The sequence below is a fragment of the Populus euphratica genome, unplaced genomic scaffold (assembly GCF_000495115.2).
Source record: "Populus euphratica unplaced genomic scaffold, PopEup_1.0 scaffold208.1, whole genome shotgun sequence".
Classification (NCBI taxonomy): Eukaryota; Viridiplantae; Streptophyta; class Magnoliopsida; order Malpighiales; family Salicaceae; genus Populus; species Populus euphratica.
Window position 1 is genome coordinate 378,454 of NW_011500091.1, and position 10,781 is coordinate 389,234.

The following is a 10,781-nucleotide window of genomic DNA, read 5'->3' on the forward strand; positions in this document are numbered from 1 at the left end:
TGGTATTTTTGAATATTTTTTAATTTTATTTTTAACTCAAACATTTAGCCTTGGCAACAATGTCAAGCCCATGCATTTTTATTTTTTTAATGTTAGACTTAAAGTATTTGGGTCTAGCATAGTTGTTAGATCCACATCTCTTAAGTCTGAAATGGTTATCAAACTTAAATATTTTGGATATAATCTGACTATCAAATCCAAATAGCTTAAGTCTGGTGTGTTGGATTTGTATAATTTTCTTGAGCCAGGCAAAAATAATAGTTTTGTTAAAGACCAAAATACTTGTACAAATATGTTAAATGGTCTCAGAAGATCTAACTAATAATTCATTGTGGACTTTTAATGTATTGTTAAGAAAAAAACAACGTATATCTTTGCCAAACACGACTTAATTTCAATAAATAGATACAAAATTTAAAAGAAATTATGCTATGTTGATATCAATTGTTAGATACATATATGCACTCTTACAACTTTAAGAAACTTCAATCAAGAACAAAGAAAAATTACTCTTGCAAACTTCTCTTGTTAACAATGCAGGGATATACTTATTATTCTCAAATAAAATATTGATCAACATACTCAAAGTTCTCATGTCCTGTTCATTATTTTATTGTTGTCCAAACTTTTTATTAACCATCTCTAATCCTCTTACTTGGGTCTAACATGATTGTCAAGCCTAGATAGTGTGGGTCTAGCATGATTTTCATACCCAAGTAGCTTAAACCTAGCAATCATACCAGACCCATATGTTTTTTTTAGAAATATAGGAATTTACTTATAATTCTTTTAAAAATATATTTATTTTGTATTTTTTATCTTTGTTTTTTTAACCAAATATATTTTTATCTTTTCTTTTTTGGAACATTAATCACGCATATCCCTAAAATTCACTCAATATTTTTTATTAATCTTTATTTTTAGTGAACAAATCATCTAGAAAATTGTATAAATTAAGATAGGACAATAAGTCTTTAACATATACAATATTTTTCTTTAAAAAATTGTTCAACACTTGTATGTAAACATAAAATTAATATTTTCATCCGTAATACATACAAAAAAGGAAAGTTTATTTTTAAAGACTTGAAATAAATCACTTAAAACTCAACATTTTTTTTTCCATTCCTTCCTCTTCACATATAACAAATTCATAAAATCAGTTGCATAAACAAAAAAGAGTTTGCAATTAAGTTATATAGCATATGAATGAAAAATCCTACTTAAATAAGACAAAGTTTGTTTTTACAATTTAAATATGCTTTTGAAAAATTTTAAATTTTTTAACCTAGATGCTCGGGGCTGGCAACCACGTCAAACTCATGTGTCTTAGGTCTGGTAAACCATGTTAAACCTATTGCGCATGGGCATAGTAACCATGCTAGACTCACACGCCTCAGTTTGTCAGCCTAACGTTTGGATCTGGTAACCATGTCATACTCATACTTGGGTTTACCAAACCCGCACTTGAATCTGACAAACATGTCATCCTGCACCTAGGTATGATAAACATATCTAATTTGACAAACAATAAATAAAAATGATAATTATGTACTTTAGTTTTTGAAAAATAGAAAAAATAATAAGAAAAAACACAAATAATTGATCACCAACAACAATCCAACTATTATTTGTCTATATGTGTCACACCATTGGGAAAAAGACATGGCTATATATGTAATTAGATGACATATGGCCAAATTTGGCCACCAAAAAGCATCATACACGTCTCTTTAATGTTGCGAGTATCACTCATTCCTTGAGACATGAGGATCACACATCCATAGCTTTTTAATTAAAAATAAAATACTAAAACACCTCATTATGGTCCTTTTAATTACACAAAATGCCCATGTAAAAATGTCAAAATACCCTCAAAGGCAAAGTTTCTTTTTTATCTTTTCTGAAGCTAGAAACATTATTTGACTATACTTGAAAATTGGAAAAACCCAAATACCATTATGGAAGAAAACCAAAAAAAATGTTTATCCAATCATGAAAAGATGAGAGATTAAAAATAAAACTACTATTACAATCCATAGTAAATCGTCTCTTAATCTACAATGATTTTTCCACACCATTTAGTTTTTGTTATAATTTGTTATTTTTAAAGTCAAGATTTTATTTAAATAAAAACTTTTTAATGTGAAATATTAATACTATTAAAACAAATTATATATGAATTAAAAATTGATATCAAATAATCTATTTGTGAAATATAATCATGAAATCTATAAAAAATGGACCTATATAAAAAATAAAACTTTATTGTGGTTTATATAGTGAAAAGTTGAATAGTCATAGATAAATGTTTTTTAAAAAATGGTATGAGTTTAACTTTCATGCAAGAATGGAGCCATTAAGAGCAAAAGAAGGCAATTGTCCTCTTAATTATTTTTTAAAATATTTTTTATATTAAAATATTAATATACACATCCTATATCTTACAAAAACATAAACAAAAAAAGAAAGAAAATAGAAAATAGCATGGCTAGCACAAAAAACTATAGATTTATATTTCAACAATTTCTATCTTTCCATTATTTTTTTCTTATCAATTTAGTTGTATCTTCTTTCAAATAGATTGGTCTCTCTTTAGTTTTGTCTTTTTCTTTCTTTATTTATCTATATTGACTGAATATTTGTCATACTTACTTTTTAAAATTACAGGATTGTTATGATTCTTGAATTTTTAGTGTCAGTTTCTTTTCCAAATCTCTAAATAACAAATTTAGTTTGAGTTATTTCAGTTTTTTTTTTGTGTTTCAAGAAATTTTGAGAATTTTGTATTTAAGTTTTAATAGATAGCTAATAAAAATCAAATTTGTAGAGCTTATATTTTTGTCTGCCAAATAAAAATTATATGAATGACTTCATATTTTTTAGACACAGATGTGCTTCCATATATTCTATTAGCAATTCTAAAATTACTGGATCACTTATTATTTCATTATTCATTAATTAGAGATTGAAAAAATAATTGCCATGTTTATAAACATAATTTTGTTAATAAACATGTTTTGTATTTGTTATCTTGAATGACTAATCTAGATTTATGCTATATAATACTTGGCACAACAAATGCTTGGCACTTTCATAGTATATACTGTATGATATAACCAACACTTGAGTTGTGAAAGAAACTTAATTTGTTGTTAACATAAGTTATGATTATGAATGTCTGACAATATGTATAAGTATTAGTATTGATCAAATAAGATAACTAATGTAATCATGTTAACAATTTGTAATCTGATTGGAACCTCCTTTATGTGTGGTTTCTAATTGAATAATAAAAATTTATACTATACTTGTTTGACATACCATTAATGGATCTTCTAACTTTGATATTTATTGTTATCGTTTTTTAATCCTTATTTGGATATTTCATCTCAAGATTATCATCAACTTCTTCTTCTTCTTATTTTTATTCTATTACTACTATTACTATTATTAATATTAGTATTAGTATTCTTATTACTATTACGATTAGTAGTACTACTACTATTGTTGTTATTACTATTATTGTTGTTATTGTTATTTATAATTTGTACAATTAACCTCTTTGTGGTTCGACCTTGGTCTTGTCGGGTTATTTATTGCTTCAATACTCTTGCACTTGGGAGAATATATTAATTTTTTGATCGTGTCATCTTTTTACCAGTTTTGATCTACATCATGAAAACTTCACAACAACCATGTTGAAGTTTTCAAGACCGTTATATTTAGAGTTGGTTTCTCAACTTCAAAATTTTAATCAATGCTATAACTAGTTCTCCTCTCATAAAGACATCACAAACATAATTATCAACCATAAAAATAAAATTTTGATAGGATTAATTCAATTGAGAAATTGTGTATATGAATACTTATAGTGAATTAGAAATCCTAAGATCTACTTTATCTTGATTTCAACTTATTTTTTTAATTACTTGTTTGCTTTCATATTATCTTTTTAATTTTAGCAATCTTTTATATTTGATTTGTCAAATAAATTGTGATTTAATAAATTTTAGTATTTATTAATAATTTTTGCCAAAATTCTCGAGAGACAATACCCTATGCATTCATTTTGTTACTTGTTATAATTCATGGGCATTTTTACTTTGACCAACAAAAATACAAACATATTCAAACTTAGCACCTTAGAAAATTAACCTATCTTCTCGGCATTCACATGATTGTTAAGACTTTGAATAAATTTGTAAAAAGTATCATCAAACTCAGACTAAATTGTATCTAGACGATTTTAAAGTCATGTCCTCACGTTCATCTAAGTCTATCCAAAAGAATAAATTCTCTTGAAGTTAAAGCTCAAGAAGTAGGGGAATAAACAAATCTGTGGAATGAGTACAGATCAATTTGTAATGGCTCCGTGTTTAAGATTTAAACTTCATATAATTGTTATCAATCAAATTTTCAAAGGTCTTGATCAATTTGATAACTTCTCGGTTGTTTCGTTGCAAAAGTAAGGATAAGAACGCAAAGTTACTGAGAGATCTACCCATGTAAGTATTTTAAAATCTTGTATAGATATATTCCGTATGTATGGATAGATTAATTGATCAAATTCATGGCTCGCCGCCTGTATAAAGGTGCGGGATGAGGTAGTTTCAATATTTTTATTTAAAAATATATTAAAATATTTTTTCTATATTTTTAAAATTATTTTTAATATTAAAACATTAAAAAAATTAAAATAATATAATTATAATTACTTTTCAAAATACTTTCAGTTAAAAATATATTAAAATAATATTTTTATTTTTTAAAATTATTTTTCACATCAACAAATCAAAATAAAATAAAAAATTTAATTTAAAATAAAAAATATAATTTTTTTTAAAATACTAGCTCCAAAACAGTACTAGCGATGAGGGTTCAATAATTAATAGCCTTAATCTAAAATCGGTTTGGGTTCTACCCAGTGACCACTGACAAACTCTGAACTTTTGAGACCATCCATGTTCGGAGAATTGCTTACAATGCCTCCCCACAAGTGTCTGCATCACCATCTTAATACCAAAATGTTTGATAGAACATGTTTTCACGTAAATATGCTTTGGTTAGGTTTCTCTTTCTTCTGTATAACATTTCAAAACCATATCATAAGGCGGAAGGACAGCCGCCAGCCGCAGCTCTCTATAATTAGCGAAGCCAAAATAAGGCTCCCAAAGCCTTCATCGTGACATCAGATACATACACAAAGATTCACCAGGAAAATGGAGCTCACACGCAACTTCACAAATCACGTAATCTTTAAAACTCGAAAGAGTGAACAAAAGCAATATAATCTCTCACCGGATGCAATCAATTCGAACAAGAAATCTAGCATCGAATTTTCTCTAGTTCAACAAACTAGTAAAGCTAACAGGCTCGGAAATAGAAAAACCAGCAAAACAACCAGCCATATCACATAAACAGGTTGGGCCTGGATGCGTTGTATGTTGTCTTGAGCTTCCTGGATGGGGGTCTAACCTTCTTGAATACCAACGGGAATTTGATTTTGGAGTTGTGGAACTGCTTGGTACTCTCTCTCTTGCAAAGCTTAGCTGGGATGGTAGCTGTCTTGATGATTTGGATGCATGGAAACCTCACCCTATGGCGAGATGCCATCTCAGTGTACATTTGTTCAACAGCACCATTAAGGGTTGTGTCTCGGTATTCCTTGTACATGTTGTGGTACCCAGTTCGGCTCTGGTATCGCAGCCATATTCCATAATTCTTGATCGTGGTAGGATTCTTCTCAAAAATCTACAATCAGAAAATAATTATTAGAAGATGCCACAACTGTCCTTCCAGGTGGTAATTTATTTACAAATACCACGACTTTTGCTAATAAAAAAATGCATCTAAATCCAAGCAAAAGAATTATGATTCCAAGCAACTAGCAACATTGGAATGGACAGGTACCACAGTGGCACATTTCCTGTTAAAGGATTTAACTAGCTTATTCATCATATCAGTATTATACTTCCCTTAATTAATATGAAATTTTGGCCCACAAAGTTATCAAGCAAAAGAGCTATACAACATTCATCATGTAACATCAAAATCTCAATTATCCAGATGCATTATGCAGAAACTACGAGTCAAAATATACTCTCATATACTTTACATATCACAAGAATACTGGTAAATTTAAGCTCTAACAAACTAATACCAGTAGTTAAAGAAACAAAATAAAAAATCACAGACTTATTTCCATACACCCACCTGAATAACCAGGTCAAGTTAATGTGATCAACACCACATAAAAACTGAGGTATTTTAAGCCATAGAGCATGTGAATACAATTGGCCTTGGCCCGGATATTTATTTCCAGGGAAGTAAATTTTATGTGTTACTTAAAAAGCCACAGCCTTATTTCATGCACCCGTGATATTGGGATGGTATGAATCACAAAGTAACAAGTGATTCACACAAGTTATAGTTTTCGCTCACCACTCTAAGGTACAAAACCAAAGAGATACAGATACAAAATGAAGAACTCACCACTCTAAAGTTACATATCACTCACCACTTTATTTAGAGATACAAAATTACAGGAATAAATTCACCACTTACAAAGGAGATACAAAACTTGATAGATTGCCAAAAGACCAAGTCAAAGACTTTTCAATTAACATTTTTCAACAAGATCCGAATATATGGTCTGAGTTATTATTATATAGTTGGAACAACTCTCCAAGTCTAGGGGAAACACTAAAATGACATAATTGAGACCCAAATAAATGACTTGAACAGAAAACCAGACAAATATTAGCCAGCACAAGTTTTTGACTTTCTAAAAACGCAAACACTTAGAAACTAAACAACCATAACTTTATGTAGAAAATCCCAATGTATGCATGGTTGGACAATTTGAAAAGATCGCACTTTGAACCTGAAAACCACATATAATAGGCTTATCCCCCCATGCAATGAAGACATGCAAATCCAGATTCAAAGTTGGCCCATGGGCTGATAGTAAACATCATCAAGGATTTCTTTCATTTGAATTGCCAATCCAAACTCAAGCAACTCAACATTAGTAGGACCATTAAAGACAACCCACCTCAATCAACTCCCCAAGTAGTTGAGATCAACCAACACATTTTTGCATGTTGGCGGGATCCACTTACACAAAAAAATGTAGGTATTTTATTCCATATAGCATGTGAATAGAATTGTCCCTAGCCCCAAGAACTTATTTCTAGGGAAAGTAATTTTTTAATTTAAGGAGCTTGGTAGCTTGATTTTTTAGTTAGAAAAAAAGGATGCTTGATTATGAAGTAAGCCAATCAAATTGTTACTAAAACCTACTTTACAAACAATTTGAAACCATTTCTATGCTAAAATTGATTTCATTTCTAGCAATAAAGTTGAATTCATCTGATTTCTAATTCAATTTCTATGTTTGTAACAAATCTGAAATGGGTGAATTCAATCCTAACAGTCTATTACCAACAAAATAACAAAATAAACAAAGCTTTGTGATGTTACCATATTAACCTCAGAAATCTCATCACATAAAAATGGTAATAAGAGTTTTAAAAAGCTGATCCATCCCAATTGTAGGAACCCATTTTTTGAATAAAAATTTTTCCCACATAGTGTGAACTTTTAAAAACTAGAGTATGGTCTTACTATACTGAAACTGTTGTTTTATAGCCCATTTTACTAATTTTCATTGTTCAGTGTCTTTGGCACTATCAATAACCACTCTGAGGCTTTGCACAGTAGCTTCAGACCTTAATAGGGAAAAAATAATCATAGATTGATCTCAAACCAATAATTGAGGAAGATGCAACCATTTCAAAAAACAACATTCCTACCCCTCAACACCAGGAGTTTAGCACATAAGAAATTATGAAATCCATAACCTCAAATGAAGATAAATAGTTATTGGACCATAAATCTTAATGGGGCATCCTAAAAGGTAAACAACTATTTTCACATATCATGCCCATAGGAACCTAGATATAAGAGAAATTAGTGTACAGCTTCTTTAGACTACTAAGTTGCTCCAAGCAGGGGAAATTTGAAACTTTTTGTGCTTCTCTTGTTTTAAATTTTCCACTACTAGCTTTAAAACACAAAACACTTTAACTAGCAAAAAACAAAGACAAAGATTTAACATAGAAGGCCAATTAAAGGTTGAAGAAGAACGAGAAAAACGTCGAGCAAAAATAGCAAGGACACCTAAAAGCCACAAATCTTATTGTCGTAGTTAATAAATCAAGTTATCCAACATGCCAGAGGCAATGTAATAAAATCCAAGAGACTGTACACTAAGATTTCAAATAGGTCATATTTTTCATTTCCACTTGTCAGCATATGCTTCATGTAACAATTAAAAGAATAAACAGCAAACAATGAACGGAAACAGTCATCACAGTCTTTGTTTCAAGCAAGCCAAAAACTGGGAAATTCAACGCCACAGATATACATGAGTCACAAAGTAAGCAACAGCAACCACTCACCACCACTTCATTTGTCAATACCATCAGGAAGACCAGTCAATTAAACAGTAAAAATGAAAAATACTTCAAAAAACGAGAGGCCCAAATAAGCTCTCGTACCTCATTGATGGCAAGAACTTGTCCATTGCTCTTCTTGACTTTCTTAAGCTTCCTCAAGAAGTACCTATAATCAAAAAGAGGCATCACAGAGTTAGCGAAATATTAGAGAGCAGCAAAGACAGATATTATGGCAAACAAAAAGAGAGAGAAGTGAAAATAGATACATACCAGAACTTGGATTTGGCACGGACCTCGTTAGTTGCCCAAAGCTTCATGCGGTAGATCTTAGGATGCTCATCGCTCTGTGTTGGAAGTGCTCTCCCGACCACCTGGTACTGGTGAAACTGTTTCCCCCCACAAAAAACAATCAACCATCTTTCTGTTTAGATCCATGAATGACGAAACACAACATAATATAATTAAGGATGTTAATGTCACATACCCTGAAGGTAACCATTTTTCAAAAAATTTCTTTGCTTGGGAGAGAAGCCGGCGGCCAGCACCAGTAACGTTTCCTCCTTTTCTCTCTCTTTTTAAGCTTCACAGAAATAGCATCAGAGTATGCGTTTGAAACCCTAGCTTCCTTCACGCGGATAGTTTTGTTAGACTGAACCTTAAATGGTCTAGCAAGGCCCAGCCCAAGTACTTGTTTACTGTGGGCTCAACACCAGACAAGCCCAGCTCCTCGTCTCCTGGGTCCTTAGGATAGCGACAAATATCCCCCGCGGAAATCATATTGAATAATTATTCTAGAGAAAGTGGGTCTCTCAAATGAGAATTTAGGATTTTATATTTCCTTAATTATATTAACAAAAAAGATAATTTATGCTGTGAAAATATTGTTTATTTAGACTCATAGATTACAATAGTTTTTTTTATATATATTTTATGCATTTTTTATTTTGCTTTGTGTATTATTATTTTTTCAGTTCATATACTTTTTTTTTATTTGTGTGTTATTAAATAAATGAGGCAATACCCTTTTTTCATCTTGTATTTATTATTAATTTATGCATTAAATAAATAAGGCAATGATATCATTAATAACACCTGTTTGTTATCATATTAGGATTCTTAATAATATTAGAAGAGTTGTTGTGGTTTACTTGAAAAATAGTGTCATGTTTGTTTAAAATAATGGTCTTCATTCTTTTTATTGTACAACAATTGTGTTTTCTTTTTGATTTAACTAAAAATTGAAAATTTCCTCTTCTTTTTTAGTTTATAGCCAAATGTCTATTCTTTTAGTTTATTTGTCTCAATGCATGTGATAAACTTCTACTACGAGTGTTTTTGGATTTTCCTTTGTATTGTGTTTTTAGTTGATCAAATGTCACTTTTGGAGAGTCATTATGGCAATGGTTTTTCTTGCAGATGGGTTTTGAGGTTTCCAGTATACTATTTTTTGTTTGTTTCTCTTAGGTTCAACTTTGTGCATTTCTTTAGCCACTAGTTGTTACACCATTAGCTTAGTCTCTTTTTTTTTTCTCCATTGCCTTTCTTGCTAGTTGTTACATTATTATTTTAGTCTTTTTTCTCTCTCTATTACCTCTCTTACTATCTTTGTTTTGTTTTTTTTATGATGCATTTTTTTGGAGTGTTATTTCATTCAGAAACGATCGATTTTTAGGTGTTACACATGTGGTAAACATTTGTGACATTCTTTTGCTTAGTTAACATCCCTATCATAATGCTTCTCGTGCACAACTTCTACATTAATGTTGGTTCTTTCTGCAAGATTTAGTTAAGGTTTAATGTTATTTTATGTTAGAATTTCCATCTGTTTCTTTTATTATTTGCAGGGTGGCTAATCTTATTTTTATTTTTCCTTACATTTCATTGTGCTTTTAACTATATATACTGCTCTATTTGCTTTGCTTTGTTCCTTTTTCCTCCTTACATTGTATTCTCACCATAATTAATTTGTGTGTTGCGTTTATTTTTAGCAGATTTGTTGAGCTTTTCTAGCATTTTTGTTGTTGGGTTGTTGCTTTGTTGAGATTAAGATTGCTTGATTTACTCTTCTAGTATGTGTAAGTATTTATGGTCTGAAAAATTAATGATGGTCTCTTTCTTACTTTGTTGGACTGTGTTACTAGCTTCTCTGTTTTTTGATATGCTTTCTAACCAGCCATTGAAGATATTGCTTGTTAGGAGTTTGTTTTAAAAATTATTTGTGCTCTATTTTCTTCCCTTTTGATGGTTATCAAATTTATACTTTAAATTCCCATCTTTATTTATTTGGCCAATTCATGTTGTAATTTACATTTATTCTTT

General features: G+C 30.2%; 1 protein-coding gene across 1 annotated transcript; it reads right to left on the reverse strand.

Annotated features, from left to right (window-relative positions):
* Positions 1-5,243: 5,243 nt before the first annotated feature.
* On the reverse strand, positions 5,244-9,086 carry LOC105109142 (60S ribosomal protein L18a-like). The gene is made up of 4 exons (XM_011003749.1): positions 8,947-9,086; positions 8,733-8,848; positions 8,565-8,628; positions 5,244-5,754 (listed from the first exon to the last, which is right to left on the reverse strand). The coding sequence occupies exons 1-4, from the start codon at positions 8,959-8,961 to the stop codon at positions 5,413-5,415; spliced, it is 537 nt and encodes a 178-aa protein (XP_011002051.1). The 5' UTR covers positions 8,962-9,086; the 3' UTR covers positions 5,244-5,412.
* Positions 9,087-10,781: the final 1,695 nt, after the last annotated feature.

What these genes read in the sequence shown, in the direction of transcription:
- LOC105109142 (XM_011003749.1), bottom strand. An exon ending in CGTGCCAAATCCAAGTTCTG is followed by an intron (nt 8,629 to 8,732) that starts GTATGTATCTAT and finishes TTTTGATTATAG; the next exon opens with GTACTTCTTGAGGAAGCTTA. An exon ending in AAGTTCTTGCCATCAATGAG is followed by an intron (nt 5,755 to 8,564) that starts GTACGAGAGCTT and finishes TTCTGATTGTAG; the next exon opens with ATTTTTGAGAAGAATCCTAC.